The 20,542-nt window shown below is 36.1% G+C and overlaps 1 protein-coding gene and 1 non-coding gene across 2 annotated transcripts in view; one reads left to right on the top strand and one right to left on the bottom strand.

Moving 5' to 3' along the window:
* Positions 1–423: 423 nt before the first annotated feature.
* EXOC6B (exocyst complex component 6B) overlaps positions 424–20,542 on the top strand; it is a 563,942-nt gene continuing 543,823 nt past the window's right edge. The window contains exon 1 of the mRNA XM_012750057.2: positions 424–661. Coding sequence (XP_012605511.1) covers positions 549–661 — 113 coding nt within the window. The 5' untranslated portion in view covers positions 424–548. The remainder of the gene's footprint in view (positions 662–20,542) is intronic.
* LOC142870259 (U6 spliceosomal RNA) lies at positions 6,052–6,158 on the bottom strand. The gene has a single exon (XR_012918693.1). It is a non-coding gene; the product is annotated as a U6 spliceosomal RNA (small nuclear RNA).

The following is a 20,542-nucleotide window of genomic DNA, read 5'->3' as shown; positions in this document are numbered from 1 at the left end:
AAGACAAAAGAGATCCCTGAACTCGATTCTCTGAACTGGCTTTCAGCCACATTCTGATCTATATCACAATTTTGTATTCTCCAGTCTTCGCGTGTCCCCTACTAGATTGTAAGATCTCTATCAGCAGAACATACATAGTCAGTCCTTCTTATTCGCGTCTACAGAGTCTCTTGCAGTTAGTGGCAAAGGTGTTAAACAAGAATTTGTGGGATTAGGGCCATTGCCTGACTTGATCATCACTGTATATGGAGTGTCGTTAACTTTTCCTGCTTTATAGCTGGCTTTCAGAACATATTTGTGGATTCAAAGAGTAAATGAACAGAACTCAGCTTAACATTGTCCCGAGAACTACAAATCCCAGCGGACATTGCGCGGGACGCCCGAGGGCGCGGTGACGCAAGGGGGCGTGCCGAGCCTGAGGGAGGGGTCGTCCTGCGGGTAGCCAGAGGCTGGGGTGGTTTTGGAGCTTGGGGTGAGAGAGGGAGTGTTGGGGAGTGAAAGGTGAGTCGAGCTGAAGTGGGGGACGCGCTGTTCGGCGCCCCCAGTCTATGGAGCGGGGTAAGATGGCGGAGGCGGAGAGCTTGGAGACAGCAGCGGAGCACGAGCGGATCCTGCGAGAGATCGAGAGCACCGACACGGCCTGCATCGGGCCCACGCTCAGGTACCCCGGGTACCGGGGCCACCAACCGGCTGGCACGGCCGGGACGGGGGGCGGGCTCCTTTGGGTCTGTGCCCGGCCGGCCGCCCCGAGAGCCGGCGCCAGCCCCTCCCTTTGGAGAGACCCACTGGCGATCTGCAGCCTGGGCTAGGCGGGTCTCCCTCTGCAGCCCCGGCGCGGGGTCCCTTCTCGACCGCCGGCGCCCCACAGCCCAGTTACTCAGGAGGCTCCGCCTGCCTCCCTCGGGGCTAAAGCAGCCTTCGTTCTCCCTCTGAGGCCAGCCCAACTCCTGGGAGCGAGAGTGCACCCGGCAGATGGGGGCTCCTAGCAGGTCTTCTCCTTGGGGACATCACCCTTCTCCCTCCGACTCAAACCAGGTCCAGCCCTAGATGTAAGTCCTGCTCTTCAGGCAAAACAGAATTCCACTCCGCGGTCTGTTTTCGACATTAAACTTTCGCCTGAAAATCACAACCACTTCTGAGAAACGAGTCCCCGAAAATCCTAGGCCCTAGATGGAAGTTTCCCTCAACCCGCGACCCTCTTCTGAGAGCCGCTGCTCCTAGAACCCGGTTAAGAAGATGACCCTCCCTAAGGTGCAGCCTCCGGGTATTCTCATCGCCGAGGAAAATTTACCCCGCTCCCGCCCCCAAGTTACCAATACTTTGCACGCATATCTCCATTTTTTTTGTAGATGTCAAAGCAAACCCTGACCTACCTCAACATATTTAATAAAATTTAAGTAGTACATGTTACATACATTGACGACTTTGTATTAAGTGATTTACAAATATAACTTATTTAAACCACAAAACAATGTTATTAGGTAGGTACTCTTATTACTCTTATTTTACAGATGAGGCACAAAGAGGTTAATTGACTTGCCCAAGGTCACAAGGAAAAAAGTAGGGAACTCAGATTTCTACTCCAGCAGTCAGGATCCAGACTCTAACCACTGTTATTCTGCCTCAATTGGAGGTTACCATCTACCCGCACTTCCTGCCTATAATAGCTCAGCAAGCTCAATTTTTTTTTTTTTTTTTTGAGGCAGAGTCTCACTCTTTTGCCAGGCGGCCTAGAGTGCCGTGGGGTCAGCTTAGCTCACAACAACCTCAAACTCCTGGGCGATCCTCCTGCCTCAGCCTCCCGGGTAGCTGGTACTACAGGCATGCGCCACCGTGCCTGGCTAATTTTTTCTATTTTTAGTTGTTTGGCTAATTTCTTTCTATTTATAGTAGAGGGGAGGGGAGGGTCCTCACTCTTGCTCAGGCTGGTCTCGAACTCCTGAGCTCAAATGGAGTGCTAGATTACAGGCGTGAGCCACCGTGCCCAGCCAGCAAGCTTAATTTTGAACTACTTTTCCCTTTCCCCTCAGGTTACTGGTGTCCTAGAACTAATTCATCCTCATTCATCCCTTTCTGTTGTTCATTCTGGTCTCCACACTGCCAAGAGATAGATAATTATCTTACCCTTCTTGTACAATCTTGAATCACTTCTCCTCCCTTCAAAAAAATTATTACTCACTGCTTGCTTTGTCATGGGCAGAGTTGGCTCATGAAAGGCTGATTGAAGGAAGGGCAGGCAAGGGACAGCTCATCTCCACCTGTACAGCTTCCTTCTCCAGGGCACATTGAAAAAACAGTTCTCTCAGTGCCATCCTTGCTCCTAACTATCCTTAGTAGTTTGCCTTTTGTCCTTTAAAGTGACTTTTAGCTCCATTTTGTACCAGTTCTTCCACGCAGTCGCTCCATTACATTAGGATTGCGACCATCATGTTCTTCTCATATCCTGTTTTCTCCAGCTTTTAAGAGTCAGTGATCCTCATTTCAGTCTTTACTTTTATAAAAACTAAGATCTACTTGTATTCTAAGTGCATTATTAATGGTTATTAATATTTGGTTTTCATAAAATAAAATGTTACTAGAGTTACCTAGGATGCTGTTTCAAAATTCTGTTGAGAAATTTGGCTGCTGAGCTGTATTTGTGAGCCCAGCAAAGCTCCCACTGAAGCAGTTACCAGAGTTTTTTGGAAAAATTCTTCATCAGAGCACCATGGATATTGTCTTAAGTTGCTTGTGGTTTTCAATTGCTGTTGTTCTTGTTTTATGTGATAAATGGCTTTAGTGTTGTCAGTTTAGTTTGTTGTTATTTATTTATTCATTAACCCTCCATTGAATAATAATAATATATATTTATATAACTTAATTTTGGCCTATAATTTTCTGGTGTCATGATTTTAAGAATTTAGTTTTCTCTTGATATCTGCAGGAGATTGGTTCCAGGACACCCTGCAGATACCGAAATCCATGGGTGCTCATGTCCCTTATATAAAACAGTATAATATTTGCATGTAACCTATGTACATCCTCCTGTAAATGATATATAAATAGTTGTTATACTGTATTGTTTAGGGAATAATGACAAGGACAAAAGTCTGTGCATTTTTTTTTTTTTTGAATAATTTTGATCCAAGGTTGTTGCACCCATGGATACATAGGGCCAACTGTATATGCATTATGGTTCACATATAAGTTAGCCATTTTCCCTAAAATTTGTTTCATTATTACTGAGTTTTTTCCCACTGGAAAGTGGGGTTTTGTGGAGGTAGATGGATTGAGGAATATTTTTCCCCAAGGGGACACTGTAAAAAAAGTAAAAAAAATTTGAGACTCACTGGACTGTCCTATCAGTTTTAGTTGCTTTTCCTGACTTCCTTATTATTAGGGGCTTTTCATTTTTAGCCTTGTCTTTTCTTTGGCAGATAACCCTAAATCTTACTATCAGACCCAAAGTTCAATCACTTGAACATATTTTAATACAAGTAGGACTCACTGTCTTTTTCTTTTGTCTAGCTTTTCCCTGCTTGTATTCATTCATAGGGGATGATCTCACCTTTTTTCCCTATCCTATTCAGAGGTAGCAGCATGCACAGACTTGATGTTTCAGAACCCATGCCTTACCCTGTGTGTTCCTCTGTTGTCATTATCTCCTGATTTTCCATCACAATCATTAAATTGATTTGATTAAGGCAATAGGCTCTCTTCCCTTAACCACCCTCAACTGTAAATGTCAAACTTCTCTCCCCCTCTTTATAGTATGTCTTTCTTATTTCTCCCATCTTTTGAGGTGGCATTTTTAAGGCACCAAATTATTAGCTGTTCCTGAGATAGGTTTTCTAACTGAAAAGGAACTAAAGAACAGAGAATAATGGTCAACTGATAGCAGATATAAGATTAGTATACCCATCCCTAAAATTCCTGCTCTTTGAAAAAGTCTGCTTTGGCTGCATTGCCTAACCAGATTCTTTTGCCAGCTATTATTTGTGTATCATTATTTGCTTTCTTTCCCTGCTGTGATACCAAATTATTTTTCTAGTCTTACAGCTTTTTGTTTGAGAAGTTACAGTGGCTTGACTTTTTCAGTATATGACTATTCTTATTTTAGTCTTGAACTGTACATGCAATTCTAGTAGAGTCCCACCTTTCTTTTTCATTGTAATTCTGAAAGGCCCAAGCATATCTACACCTATAGAGGCTATTACTTAGCAAATTCTTTTGGGAAAGCAGCCATATCTTTCTTCTCTGTCCTCATCTTAAAAATTATTTTGTTACCTGTAAGTCCTAATTTTGGAAAGAGGCCCATAAGATGTTAGGACCTGTCCTGTTTTTAAAATAGTATTGATTCTTGCTTTGTATCACAAATACTAAAATTTTGATTACAAATCACTCATGAGTAATAGCTCCATGTTTTCATTTTTCAAATCCCATCTCTATATGTGCTCTCTTCTTTCATATCACTTACTCAATAGCAGTCATTTCTTGACTTGGCTCTCTGAGTAATAGCAGTTAACATTCAGTCTAATTGTTTTTAGATTTTGTTTTTAAACTTTAAAATTTTACAGTGAAATATATTACCATTTAACAAATAGCTTTATTGAGGTATAATTCATATATAATTTACCCAGTTAAAGGGTACAATTAAATGGTTTTTAGTGTGTATATTCACAGAATTGTGCAGCGATCACCACAGTTTAATTTCAGAACATTTTTCATCACCCCCAAAAGAAGCCCTATACCCATTAGAAGTCATTCTTGATTCGGTTCCCCCATTCTCCTCAGGCAATCACTACTTTCTTTCTTTATTGGTTTGCCTATTCTAGACATCTGGACATTTTTATAAATAGAATCATATAATAAGTGTTTTTCTGTAACAGCATAATGTTTTCAAAGTTCTTCTATGTGATAGCATGTATCAGTACTTCATTTCTTTTTATAGCTGAATAATATTCTACATTTTTTTTTTCATCAGTTGATGGACATTTGGATTGTTTCCATTTGGGGCTGTGGAACAGTGCTGCTATAACCATTTGTATACTAGTTTTTGTGTGGACATGCTTTCATTTTTCTTGAATATGTACCTAGGAGTGGAATTTCTAGGCCATATGGTAACTCTGTTTAACATTGTGAGGAACTGCCAGACTGTTTTCCAAAGTGTCTGCACCATTTTACTTTCCCACAGCAATGTATGAGGGCTCCAATTTCTCCATATCCTTGTCAACACTTGTTATTATCTTTTTAATTTTAGCCACCCTTGTGGGTGTGAAGTTGCATTTCGTTGTAGTATTAAGTTGCATTTCCCTAATAGCTATTCTTTTCATGCACTTTTTGGACATTGTTTATCTTCTTTGGATCCTTTGCCCATTTTTAAATTGTGTTATTTGTCTTTTTATTGTTGAATTATAGAAGTTCTTGATATATTCTGAATATAAGTCTCTTATCAGATATATGATTTGCAAATAATTTATCCCATGTTGTATGTTGTCTTCTTACTTTTTGATGTCTTTCACTTTCTTAACTTGCTATACATAAGTTTTTAATTTTAATGACATCCAGTTTATCTATTTTTTTCTCTTTTTGCTTGTGTTTTTAATGTTGTATTTAGGAAGCTTTTGTTTAACCCAAGATGATGAAGATTTGCTCCTATATTTTTTCTAAATGTTTTGTAATTTTGTCTTTTACGTTTAGGTCTGTGATCCATTTTGAGTTAATTTTTGTATATGATATAAGCAAGGGTGTCCAGTTTCATCCTTTGGCATGCAGATATCCAGTTGTTCCAGCACCATTTGTTGAGTACCATCTTTTTTTTTTTTTTCTTCTCATTCTTTCTTTTTTTTTTTTAAATTTTTTTTTATTTTGGCATATTATGGGGGTACAGATTTTAAGGTTTCAATAAATGCCCATTTCCCCCCCTCCCCCCAAAAGTCTGAGTCTCCATCATGACCATCCCCCATATGGTGCACATCTCACTCATTATGTATGTATATACCCACCCCCCTCCCCCCTCCCACCTGCCCAATACCCTATTACTGTAGTACCTATGTGTCCACTTAGGTGCTAAAAAATATGGAACGCTTCACGAATTTGCGTGTCATCCTTGCGCAGGGGCCATGCTAATCTTCTCTGTATCGTTCCAATTTTAGTATATGTGCTGCCGAAGCGAGCACGAGTACCATCTTTTTAAAGCCAAATTCCTGATTGGTTTATTTTGATCTTACCATGAAATTTATGTTCCTTATTTGTGGCAGCAATATAACATTCAAGACCCTGTCATTGAGTTTATTTGACTTTGCTAATCCCTCTCATTTAATATTCTTCTCCAGAGAGAAGTTTGCTCTAAGGTTTTTAGCTAAAGGTTTTTCTATTTTCAGCTCAATCCCTGCCTCACATTTTTGAGGTTCCTGTATCATAAAAATGATGTGATTGCTATATTTGATCTTGATAAAGAACTTTATTTTAGGGACTGATTCTTATGTTATAGAATTATTAATATTTTGTGTTATACTACCCCGTCTTATGAGTAATAAAAAGTATATTAATGATAGAATCTTACCTGTTTAATCTCTTTACTGTTAAAACATTATGTCAACATTATAAAAAATTTGAAAAGTAGATTAAAAATTACTTATAATCCTATAACACAACTGCTGTTGTTTTGGTGCTTTCCCTTCTAGACCGTTGTCTATATATTAGGTTGTTACAAAGATGTACTTTTGGTGCAGGAATAATTTTCTATTTTGATTTTTTAATTTAAATTTGTTTATAAATTTGGCTCTTAGAGGAAACAAATTGGGGAGGATATTTTCAAAAGCTGTTTTACTTACTGTTGTTTGATGATTAAATATGGGGACCTGGCATCCCCACTTACTACTTCTGTGCCTTTGGTTACATGGCTCTTTTTTTCCATCCTCTGCCTCCTCATTAACTCAATTGTACAGAAATCAGTTAATGATAATCCTTGGTTCATGACACTTTGTCATTATTGGTCCATGACCCTCATTAATTCATTAATTAATCAATTTATTGTTATAAGTAACCTACCACCTAAGTAGGAAAATTTTTGTCATCTATAAAATAGGGTACTATCTACATTTGAGAAGGAATATTGAAAGAGAAAAAAAAGATATAAAGCATCCTTCATGGTACCTGCTAGTCAGTAGTCAGTGAGATGTGAGTCATCTTCCACCTTTACTCTTAGGTTTGTTATGGGAATATAAATATTTCTATTTTTGTATTAGTAGTTTTGTTAATTTGGTGGCTGAACTATTTTTTTTCTTTTCTTGCTCCCATATATCTGAAAAATATAATACTCATCAATAATCAGACCCTGGGAGAGCTTATTTGGGATGGAGTAGAGAATGGAGGATGAGATAGGAAACAAATTTATAAAAGCCCTTCAAGTGATTCTGATATATTCCATCCTTGACAATAACTGTGGGGAAAGACATTATCTCCCATTGATGATTGCTTATTTTTAATAGTGTCTCCCTTCTAAAAATAACATTTTTATATTTTAATTATAAATGTAATATAATGGCTTATAAAAAGATAAAAGAAACAGACAACAAAAAACTTATCTTACTACCCTCCAACCACTTTTATGTTTGTATATTTCCTTTTAACTTTTTCCAAGTGCATTTTGTTATAGTCAATATTAGATGAGTATTATGTGTATCTTGCTTTCTCAGTTAACATGTTACATGCAATTTCATACATTGTTATATATTATATAGCTATAATACTTGAGTGGCTTTATTAATGAATTAATATGTATGTGTATTCATTCAACAAATATTTACTGAGCAACGTCTGTATGCCAGATACTCTTCCAGGCCCTGGGATACAGCAGGGAACAAAATAGACAAGTCCCTACCCTTAGGGAGCTTATATTCTAGTGGGCACTCACAGAATAAACAAACAAATAGGGACATTTTTAATGCTATTTATTAATTAATGTTACATAATGACAAGGATATTGCTTTCAGTTAGGTGGCTAGAACAGGTAGTTCTGGCAAAGGTTTGAATAGAGTAAAGCAGCAAGCGATATGGCTATCTGGTGGAAATACCTTCCATACAAAGGGCACAGTAAGTGCCAGGGCCCTCAGAAGAAGGATAATGGTAGGAAAGTAGTCAGGGTTCAGATCATCTAGACTAAGGAAGAGACTTTTATTTTATTCTAAGTATTATGGGAACATAGAGGAGAGTTTTTATTCTAAGTGTTACGGGAAAGGACAGGAGAGTTGTTTTGTTTTGTTTTTTGAGATAAGGTCTCCCTCTGTTGCCTGGGCTAGAGTGCGGTGGCATTTCATAGCCCACTGCAACCTCAAACTCCTGGGCTCAATCTATTCTCCTGCCTTAGCCTCCTGGGTAGCTGGGACTACAGGGGTATACCACCATGCGTGGCTAAATTTTCTATTTTTTGTAGATATGGAGTCTCACTATGTTGCTCAGGCTAGTCTCAAACTCCTGGCCTCAACCAGTCCTTCTGCCTCAGCCTCACAGAGTGCTGGGATTACAGATGTGAGCCATGATGGCTGGCTGACAGGAGAGTTTTGAGCAGGAAAGTGATATGCTGTCACTTAGGTTAAATAAGGAATATTCTGACTGCTGTATGGATGTAGAAGAAGAGAGAAAACAGGGTAACCAGTCAAAGGATGTTTGTAGTTATAAGAAGCTAGAGGTGATTGTGGCATGCAATAGTATATTAGGGAGGAGGTGATGAAAAGTTGTTGGATTTAGAATATGTTTTGAAGGTAGAGCCAAAATGAGGGGTTAGTTATGGAATTTAAAGAAAGAGAACAATCAAGGGTGATTCTAATGCTCTTGACCCAAGTAACCAAATGAATGACAGTGTCAATTATTGAGATAGGGAACAATGGGGGGAGAAACTTGTTTTTCTTCATAGAATTTATTACTGCCTGGCAAATTTATTTTTTGGTTGTCTACTCTATTAGAATGTCTATTCCAGGAGGTGAAGGGGTTTTGTTTCTTTGTTTGCTACTGTATCCTGGGAATCTGAAGCATATTTAGCATGTAGTTGGTGCTCAATAAATATTTGTTGAATGAATAGAAAAGAATTGTATCACCAACTATTAATTATCTAGGGGTTGATGAACTGATTTGCAGATTAACTGTTAAAAAAACATGACTAGCTTTTGAGAAAAAATAAAACTGATAAAAATCTTAAAGCCTCAATATATCAGAAACACTTATTTTTGTAATTACATATAATTTTATAGTTCTTCTTTCTCTTCATTGATCAAAAGTATAATCTAAAATAATTGGCCCCTAAAGCCTGTCATTCTTCAGTGTTCTGTGCAGTGTTATCAAAAGTTGGCAAGTTTAGTCGTGGTAACTCTAATGATTAAAACATTATAATCTAAGTGCATATTCCATAAATAAAGGTTAACATTTAGCAAAAAGTTGAAATTGTACATTTGGGAAAAAGGAGGTGGATGGTGTTAAATAAATTTCATTACAATATAGAATATGAGAATAAATCTTTTTGGTGGTTTGATAAAGAGAAATAAATGTTTAAAAATGTTTACAAAATGTCCTCATTGAGCTGTCAAGCAAAGTTTAAAAGTGAAAAAATTATGAAAACTCTTGTAGCTGGTATGACAATGCTGACTTGATTCTAATAGCAATGGGTTCCCTGTCTGATACATATCATTTGCATTAAATAAACAAAAATTTTCATTGAAGCTCTTCCAATGGAAGGTTATTTTGATGTGTTATCTATTCGATTAGATTCAAACCACAGAAAAATTAGTAGCCACAGAGAGAAATTAAATGAGAATGTAGCATTTGAATTTCAAGAGTTTATTAATTATCATTGGTTATCATCAGATCAAATAATATAATGCTGATGAAACTGATCTCCTAGAAGTCTTACCTACTATAACTTTGAAGATAGATGATGCAGGTAAATTATCTTATTTGTCTGGGTTTGAAATATTTTATTTAAAAAATAGAAAGGAAAGGATATGAACCACAAATCTAATAAATATTTTTTGTCCCATTTCCTCTATTTCCCCATTTTATTAGTTTGTTTATTCTTTCATTGCTTTCTCATGCAAATAGCATGTATATTTTCTCCCCCTTTTTTACAAAATAAGTATTATACTATATATATATTTCTGTGGCTTAGAATTTTACTCAACAATATATTTTGGAGATCTATTATCAGTATGTAGAGATTTTCCTTGTTATTTTTTTTACTGATGTATAGTATTCCATTCATTTGACTATACCATGATGTAGTCATCCAGTCCCCAATATCTGGATATCTGGGTTATTTCCAGTCATTTGCTGGACAGAATAATGCAGCAAGGAATAGCCTCAAATATTTGCCATTTCTTATTGTACATTTCATACTGTATTTATAGGATATAGTCCCAAAAGTATGATTGCTGAGTAAAATGCTCAATATATTTGTGATTTGGAAAATATTACTTTCTGTAGAGGTTGCACCATTTTGCTCCCCCTCTAGCATTGTATGAGATTGCTCATTTCTCCATAGCTTTTTCAACAGAGTTCTCCATAACTTTCTCAACAACCCAAAGACTTTTGAGTTTTTGCCAATATAAGTGATAAGTGGTATTTCAATGTAGTTTTTATTTGTGTTTTTTTGTATTATGAGTGAAGTTGAAAATATTTTCATATGTTTGAGGGCTTTTATATATCTTTGAGTATGTGTATGTGTGTGCTATCTGTTCATATCCTTTGCTTATTTTTCTATAAGGTTGGTATTTTTCTTTTTGATATTTGGGAGCATAGGTAAAGAACCTTTGGTTATGTGTTGCTTAAATGCATCAGGAATATACAAATTAAAATTAGTTGCCAAATAAACTATTGTTTTTAAGGAATAGAAGCTTCAAACTTGCCTTTTCATTATTTTAGTCATAAAGAAACATGAATAAACAGATATTTTAAAAGAATTTAAAAATCTTAGAGGTGGGTACAGTAGCTAATGCCTGTAATCCCAGCACTTTGGGAGGCTGAGGTGGGAGAATTGCTTGAATCCAGGAGTTCAAGACTAGCCTGGGCAACATAGTGAGACCCTGTCTCTACAAAAAATTAAAAAAAAAATAGCTGGACATGGTGGTATGCACCTGCATTCCTAGCTACTCAGGAAGTCGAGGCAGGAGAATTGCTTGAACACAGGGATTTGAGATTACAGTAAGCAATGATTGGTCCATTGCACTCCAGTTTGTGATGAGACCCTGTCTCTTAAGAAAAAAAAAATCTTATACTAAGATCAGGTTTTATTGGTGAATGCAGTGATGTCATTAGGTAATGCTGCTTCATATACAAATAAAATTCTTAGCAAATCAGGGGATATCAGCAATTTTATAAATTCTTTACCTTTAAATTTTATGGCATATATCCATATATTTATGTAATTTTCAAGATTAACACAATTAGTATATGAATTAATTGCAAAAATATATTGATAAGGAAAATTATTTGGTATGGCTTTGCAAATAGTTTAGAATTTTGGATGATATTTATTATATAATTTTAATTGGAATATGATACATATGAATATTAATTAAGGTATTGAGTAAAATAAAAATATTTTGATTCTTTTAATCATTGAAGTTGATTATAATATCTGTTAATGATGTAATGATTGATTTACTCATATACCCAAACCAAGCTACTATTTATAAGCAACTTGAAGAAATAGATTAGTGAGTCACTTCTCCATGAAATATGTCAAAGTTGAGATCCTGAGCAATAATGACATTTTAAGTTTGCTTGTGGGGAAAGAGCAAAATATTGAGTGGGAGGAGTTAGTAAAAACTGAGTTACATAACTGAACTTACAGACTCGAGTCCTGAGGTGACTAATAGGTTATTTTGTAGAGATGTCTGCCATGGCTGTGGAAAACAAGAGTAAAGCCATTTCTGTGATGTAGTAGTGTCTGCTGGAATAGCTAGAAGGCAAGGAACACAGTTTGCTCAAAGACAAACTGATGTTGCATGGACTTCGTTCCAATATTTAAATTAAGGGGAGTTCAGCTAAGAAATAGACAACAATAATGGAGTATTTTAATGTTTTGGCTATTTTTAAAAAGCAATTTGTAGGACGGGCGCGGTGGCTCACGCCTGTAATCCTAGAACTCTGGGAGGCCGAGGCGGGAGGATTGCTAGAGGTCAGGAGTTCGAAACCAGCCTGGGCAAGAGCGAGACCCCGTCTCTACTATAAACAGAAAGAAATTAATTGGCCAACTAATATATATAGAAAAAATTAGCCGGGCATGGTGGCGCATGCCTGTAGTCCCAGCTACTCGGGAGGCTGAGGCAGAAGGATTGCTTGAGCCCAGGAATTTGAGGTTGCTGTGAGCTAGGCTGATGCCAAGGCACTCACTCTAGCCTGGGCAACAAGGCGAGACTCTGTCTTAAAAAAACAAAAACAAAAACAAAAAACAATTTGTGATATGTATTATAAATTATATTTTATATTTCTTGGTGTCTGCATATTGATAACATTTTCCTTTAAATTGCATATAACTTCACATTAATATTTTATACCATATTTTGACTATTTTTTGGAGGGACTAATTTTGTCTAAAGTTTGTTTTAGAGTTATTCTCGATCTCCTTTCCCTCTTCTTCTAGATTAGTGAGAATTAGATTTAGAATTGATGATTCTTTTTTTATAATTAGATTCTTTTTTATAATTAGACTTAGATTTACAATTGATGATTCTTTTTCTCTCTTTGTCTCTGATTTTTTTCTTGCCTAGTTCTAGAAAGGAATTAGATAGTTTCCCAAAATCTACACATAATAATACATCAAATGTGGTGAGCAAATTGGAACAAAAGGAAAATACGGGTAGGAAGGAGAATATGAAGTCAAGAGTAAGAGCAGTTAGAAGATTCATGTTTGAGGGCCTGTACACTTCGTAAAGGTAGACGATCAGTTTGGCTCTAGGTTTTTCAGCAGCTAGTGCAAAAAGAGACATACTCAGTTTTTTAAGAGAAGCACATTTATTCTTGGTTCCAAGTTTAAGACCAGAAAACTGTTTTTCCTGTGTGTCTTGACAGAGAAGTATCTTTAATATCCATATAGTAAATGTAGCAATATGTGACAGGCTGTTATATTGCTCTTTAGTCAAAAAATATGACATATCCAAAGTATAATTTAATGAGAGCATTTCTGCAGGGAGCCAAAATAAAGTAGTACAGGAATGCAGTCATTGCTGGTCTTGTCTTAATCAAGGCATAGAATTTATAATACCTAGAGTGGAAGTTGGAAGTGTATTACCTTTCTCCCCTTTTCTTTAGGGATCAATGATCACTTTGAGACTCTTGTGAAAGTGGTAGATCATTTCTTTGGTAAAATGCATATGTGTCCAGTCTCCATGATTTCTAATCTGGAAGAATATATGCACTACATATATGTTACTTAATTCTTCATAAGTACAACTTTCAGTAGTGTAGCTCTTTGATAAGTATTGCATATCAGTGAGCTCAAGTTTATATTTTTCTGCCCTTTTCTCTGAATATATCAGCTACCTGTGTTCTTCGTTAAGTACAGAGCAATATATGTTTTAAAAGTATAGCAGTCTGGGCACAATGGCTTATGCCTGCAATCCCAGCACTTTGGGAGGCCATGGGAGGATTGCTTGGGGCCAGGAGTTCGAGACCAGCCTGGGGAACATAGTGAGACCCCATCTCTCAAAAAAAAAACTAAAATTTTAGCTGAGTGTGGTGGTGCATGCCTGTAGCCCTAGCTACTTGGGAGGCTGAGGCGAGAGGATCACTTGAGCCCAAGGGTTTGAGATTACAGTGAGGTATCATTGTGCCACTGCACTCCAGCCTGGGTGACAGAGCAAGTGAGAATCTGCCTCTGGAAAAAAAAAAAGTAAACTGGCTCTAGGTAGGTTTAATATATTTATGGAAATTGAAGAACCTGAACAAACCACCTATACTTCTAAAAGAAGTGGAGTGAGGAGAGTACTTGAGGATAGGAACAAGATTCTTCCATAGAAGTAATTTGGCGTGTGTTCTAGCACAGAAATTAGTGTTATTAATGCCACATTTTGCCTGGAGTAATCTTAAATTTGATGTTTTAAAAAACCTGCTTTGGCCATTTGAAACATTGCCAACAAACAAAATAACCATAGATGTTTTGCCTTACGCTATATAATTTAGAGAATATACTAACTAGAAAATGTATACCTTATTAAGTAGGTTATTTCCTTATTGGAATGTCCACAACCTACCCTGTTCTAGAGTTAAACTTTTTAAAAAATTGAGGTATATTAACCCCCAAGAGCACAATGATTGATGAAAGAAGTTTAAGCATGTAATATATATTAAATATTTGCATAATTATAAAGCTTTAAAATACACATTACCAAGTGAAATATTTAAGGGAGCAAAAACCATTACAATGCGAACAACCAGGCTACCTTAATGTAATTTGTGATGATGCATATGGACTGGGACTCTCTTAAAACACCTACCTGTCATTCACACTCTTGAAGATCATCCCATTAACATGTACCTTGCACTTTCATGAATTTATCTTCAGTTACTCCTGTGGTTTGATAATCAGATTGATCATTAGGTGAAAGCAAAAGCAAAAACAGTGCCAACAATAACAAACTTCTTTTAGAACAGTTCTGTCATTTGAGTATTTATATGCTTCCAGTGTTTAGAACTTTAGACAGTTGTTCTACTGTATGTTAGGTAAGTGATGAGGTTCATTTGCCAAAAGTGATGCCGTGGATTAAAATATAGGTTCTCTTGCTTTACATAGCTTTTGAATAAAAAGCTGTGGAGAAAAACAGGCTTTCTATTTTGACCTTGTTTTTATGGACCTGGAACATGACAAGCTCTGTGACTCATGCATATCTTTTGGCACTACGAAATTGTGTAGTAGAGTACTGACATCTTATTGCATATTCCAGCCAAGTCTGTTTCTTCCTATTGTTCTCAATATCTTTATTTTTGAAACTTGCTTCTTTATGTTTTTCTCCTTGTGAATTGTGACTGTCTTTCCTCATATTTGTGCTTGCTTTTGTATTTCCCTTCCACTTCCTGTAATTTAGAACTTTAAAACACATATTGTCCATTGAAACATCTAAGCAAGCAAGAATCATCACAATGCAACCAATTTCCACTTCCTGTGGAAGATCTGGTGCTAATAAACAATAAAATTCTAAAGGTGTAAATGGATAAAAATAGCAGATATTGGGCTGAACTAAATTTATGCTATGAACATTTTTGGTATGGAGTTTGATGTAAGGAAAGGCATGCTTATGGAACATATTAAAGATAAGGAAAAACATAATGCAGCTAGCCAAGTATTTTGTTTTTGATGAGGTAAAGGAGTTCCTTGACATTTGTAAGGAAGAAGTGTACAATGAAGATCTTTTGGCATAGGAGTAGCAAAAGTAACAGGAAAGTAAAATGAGAAGAGCTCTTGAAATCCAAAAGAAAAATAGATTATTAGAAGCATACTAAGTATGGATCTGACTGCATACTTTATATTTGATTTTTAAAAGGTAAACCTTTTATTTTGAGATAATTTTAGATTCACATGTAGTTGTAAGAAATAATACAGAGATCCTGTACCCTTTACCTGGTTTCTCCCAATGGTAACATCTTGCAAAACTATAGCTATAGCACAAGATCAGGACTAAGATAGTGACATTGTATCTTGACAGTCAAGATATTGAATATTTCTGTCAGCACAAGGAGCACTCATGATACTCTCTTCTAGCTCCAACAACTTTTCTCTGCCTTCATCCCGTCTTTAAACCCTGGCAGTCACTAATCTGTTCTCCATTTCTATAATTTGTCATTCTAAGAATTCATGTTAATAGAATCATACAGTATGTAACTTTTTGGCTTGGCTTTCTTTAATCAGCATAATTTCCTAAAGATTCCTCCAGATTGTTATATGTGTTAATAGTGTGTTCCTTTTTATTGCTGAGTAGTATTCCATGGTATAACTAACTTACTACCACAGATTATTTAATCATTCACTCTTTGAAGGACTTCTGGGTTACTTCTAGTTTTTGGCTATTACAAATAAAGCTTCTATAAACATTTGTGTACAGGTTTTTGTGTGAATATGTGTTTTCAGTTCTCTTGGTCTATACCTACAAGTAGAATTGCAAGGTCATATGATAACTATCTTTAATTTTTTGAGGAACTGCCAAACTTCTTTTCCAGAGTGGTTGTATCATTTTACATTCCCACTGGCAATGTATAAGGATTCCAGTTTCTTCATATCCTTGTCAGCATTTGGTGTTATCACTTTTTTATTTTAACCATTCTGATAGGTATGTAGTAATATCTCATTGTAGTTTCTCATTGCGTTTCCCTAACTACTAATGATGTTGAACATCTTTTCATGTGCTCCTTTGCCATCTGTATATCCTTTTTGATAAATTACTTCTTTACGTCTTTTGTCCATTTACTAATTGGATTTTTTTTTATTGTTGAGTTTTGAGAATTCTTTATTCTAGATACTAGTCTGTTGTTGGATATGTGGTTTGCAAATATTTTCTGTGACTCTGTGCTTGACTTTTTACCCTCTTAAGAGGGTCTTCTGCAGATCAAAAGTTTTAAAAATTTGTGCCGAGAGTGGTGGTTCACATCTGTAATATTAGCACACTGGGAGGCCAAGGCGGGAGCATCACTTGAGGCCAGGAGTTCTAGACCAGCCTGAGGAAGAGTGAGATCCCTTCTCTACAAAAAACAGAAAAATTAGCCTAGTGTGGTGGCATGTGCCTGTAGACCCAGGTAATAGGGAGGCTGAGGGAGGAGGATTGCTTGAGCCAAGGAGTTTGAGTTTGCAGTGAGCTATGATGATGCCACTATACTCTAGCCTTGGCAGTAGAGTGGAGACCCTGTCTCAAAAAAAATGGTTAAAGTCCAATTTATCAATTTTTCCTTGTATGGAGCATGCCTTTGGTGTCAATCTCAGAACTCTTTTGCCTAGTCTTAGATCCAAAAGAACTCCTATGTACTTTTTTTCATTTTTTAAACTTCAAAATATGAAGGGGGTACAGATGGTTTTGATACATGGCTTGAATCAGGGCTATATATGTGCCCATCAGCTGAATAGTGTTCATTGTACCCTTAGGTGGGTTTTTGCCTCTCCCCTCATCTCTCTTCCCATCATCCCCCACCCCCTGCTTGATTTCCAATAATGTTTTTGTAGAGATGAGTCTCATTATGTTGCCCAGGTTGGTCTTGAATTCCTGGGCTCAAGTGATCCACCAGCTTCAGCTTCCCAAAGTGCTAGCATTACAGGCATGAGCCACTTCACCTGGCCTGATTTCAAATGACTTTTACTACCCTCTGTGCATTTATGTGCCTGTCAGTTAGTTCCAGTTTATTAGAGAGTACGTGTGGTGTTTGTTTTTTCCATTCTTGAGATACTTCACTTAGGATAACGGTTTCCAGTTCCTTCCAAATTGCCGCAAAAGGCATTAATTCATTCTTGTTTATGGCTTAGTAGTACTCCACAGTATACGTATACCACATTTTGTTAATCCACTCATGAAATAATGGGCACTTGAGTTGATTCCAGAGCTTTGCAATTGTGAATTATGCTGCAATAAACATTTGAGTGTGGGTGTTTTTTTGATAAAATGACCTCTTTTCCTTTGAGTAGATACCCAGTAGTGGGATTACTGGGTTGAATGGTAGGTCTACTTTTAGTTCTTTGAGAAATCTCCATACTGTTTTTCATAAAGGTTGTGCTAATTTGGAGTCCCACCAACAGTGTATAAGTATTCCTTTCTGCATCCATGTAAGCATCTATTGTTTTTCTTTTCTTAAATGTTTTATAGCTTTACTAAAATGTAAGGCCTGTGATCCATTTTGAGTTAATTTTTATAATTTTGTAATTTTTTTTGTGATCTGAGACTTAGGTTGAAGATTTCTTTTTTGTTTTTTTGCACCTATGAATGTTCAAATGTTCTAATACCATTTGTTGAAAAGGCTATCTTTCCTCCACTGCATTACTGTTATACCTTTGTCAAAAATTACTTGGTTATATTTGTGTATTTCTGGGTTCTGTCTTTCCTATTGATTTATGTGTCTTTCCTTCTGCTACTACCACAGTCTTGATTACTGTAGTAAGCAACATTTATAATATTTTGATTTTGGGTAGATTGATTCCTCTATCTTCTTTAATCTTTAAAACTTCTTTATCAAAATACTTTAATTTTCTTTATCAAAATAGTTTTAGCTAACTTAGTTCCTTTGCCTTTCCATTACATTTTGGAATAATCTTGCTATATTAATAACAAAGCTTGTTGAGATTTTGATAGGAATTGTATTACATCTGTATGTCAATTTGGGGAGAATTGATATCTTTACCACAGTGAGTTTTCCAGTCCACAAACATGGTATATCTTTCTATTTATTAGGGTTTCTTTTAATTTATTTCTTCAACATTGTGTAGTTTTTAGTATACAAGGTTGGTACATATTTTGTTAGATTTACACTTAAGTATTTTATTTCATTTTCTTTTTTTAAGTGATTGTAAATGCTATTGTATTTTACATTTTAGTATATATGTGTTCATTGCTAGTATATAGAAATACAATTAATTTCTATAGGTTTATCTTTTATTTTTGTGACCTCGTTGAACTCATTTATTAGTCTAGGATTTTTTTTTTTTTTTTTGTAGATTCCTTGAAATTTTCTATGCAGACAGTGGAATGTGGACAGTTTTAGTACTTTTCCAATCTGTGTGCCTTTTCTTTCCTAATTTCACTGACTTAGAACTTCCAGGGCTATGTTGAATCAGACTGGTGGAAGTGGACATCTTTGCCTTTTTCCTGATCGTAGAGGGAAAGTATTCAGTCTTTCCTCATTAACTGTAATATTGGTTATAGGTTTTTTGTAGATACTCTTTATCAAGTTGAGAGAGTTCTCCTCTATTCCTATTTTCTGAGTGTTTTGTCATAAAAGAGGGAATTTTGTCAAATGCTTTTAATGTATCAGTTGATAGGATCTGCTGGGTGTGGTGGCTCCTGCCTGTAATCCCACTTACTGGGAAGACTGAGGCAGGATGATAGCTTGAGGCCAGGAGTTTGAGACTAGCCTGGGCAACATAGCAAGACCCTGATTGTTAAAAAATAAAAAAAATTGTTTGGGCATGGTGGCATGCACCTATAGTTCTAGCTACTCAAGAGGTTGAGATGGGAGGATTGCTTAAGCCCAGGAGTTCAAGACTGCAGTCAGCTATGATCATGCCATTGAGTTCCAGTCTAAGTGACAAAATGATACCTCATCTCTAAAAAAAATTAAAAATTTGATATGATTATGTGATTTCAAAAATTTAGTCTGATAAATTACATTGATTGATTTTGGAATATTGAATGAGCCTTGCATCTCTGGAATAAACCTCACCTGGTTATTGTGCATATTTCTTTTCATTTCTCTCTGAATTCTATTTGCCAATATTTTGTTAAGTATTTTTGATCTATATTTATGAGGGATATTGGCCTGTAATTTTATCTATTTTTAACTATCTTTTGTCTGGTTTTGATAATAGAGTAATATTAGCTTCATAAAATGAATTGAGAGATGTCCCTTCCCTCCTCTTCTATTTTCTGGAAGAGATTTTAGAATTTGTGCTAATCCTGCTTTAAACATTTTGTAGAATTCTTCATTGAAACCATCTAGGGTTAGAGATTTGTTTCTTGGGAGATTTTAAATTACAAACTCAATTTCCTTTATAGTTACAGGACTATACAAATAACTATTTTGTATTGGTGAGTTGTAGTAGTTTGTGTTTTTCAAGGAATTGGTTTATTTCATTTAAGTTGTCAAATTTATGTATGTAGAGTTTATTATTTTGATGACTACACAGTGTGTAGTGATGTCACCTGTTTCATTGTTTATATTAGTAATTTGTCTCTTTTTTATTTGCTAAATGTTTGTCAATTTTAGTGATCTTTTCAAAGAACTAGACTTTGATTTTCTGTTGTTTTTCTCTTTTCAGCTTTATTGATGTCTGCCCTTATCTTTATTTTCTTCTTGCTGCTTGCTTTGGGTTTCTTTTGCTCTTTTTCTCCTAGGTTATTGAGGTATAGGAGTTTAGGTTGATTTGAGATTTTTCCTTTTTTGTAATGTAGTGCAATAAAATTGTCCTCCTAGTGCTGCTTTACTTGTATCCCATAGTTTTGATATGATGTATTTTTTTTTGACTTTGCAAAGCTCTTAATGAATCCTTTCATTTATTTCTCATTTTAACATCTACCATCTATTCTTTAAAACTGACATTGTGGCTGCCATCCATCCTGACAACCGTGATGAGGCGGTGCTCTGTAATCAAATTGATGGTTGATATGTTGTTCATGATGCTCTGTCCATTTCTTGTCAGTTCTGGATATTGAGAACTGACCCCAAAATCAGGCAAATGCCTTCCTCCTATAGCAGTGTCACTGGGACTGCCAGTATGAGTCATCAGTATGCTAGCTATTTAATCCCTTGTTTTTAGCTTCCCAAATCGCTGACATAACTGCCACTTTAGAAGCATAAGCCTATTCACTTCCTTGAAACATGG

This window comes from Microcebus murinus, chromosome 3 (assembly GCF_040939455.1).
Source record: "Microcebus murinus isolate Inina chromosome 3, M.murinus_Inina_mat1.0, whole genome shotgun sequence".
NCBI classification, from domain to species: domain Eukaryota; kingdom Metazoa; phylum Chordata; class Mammalia; order Primates; family Cheirogaleidae; genus Microcebus; species Microcebus murinus.
The sequence above is the reverse complement of the archived record's forward strand: the minus strand, read 5'-3'. Positions and strand labels throughout refer to the sequence as shown.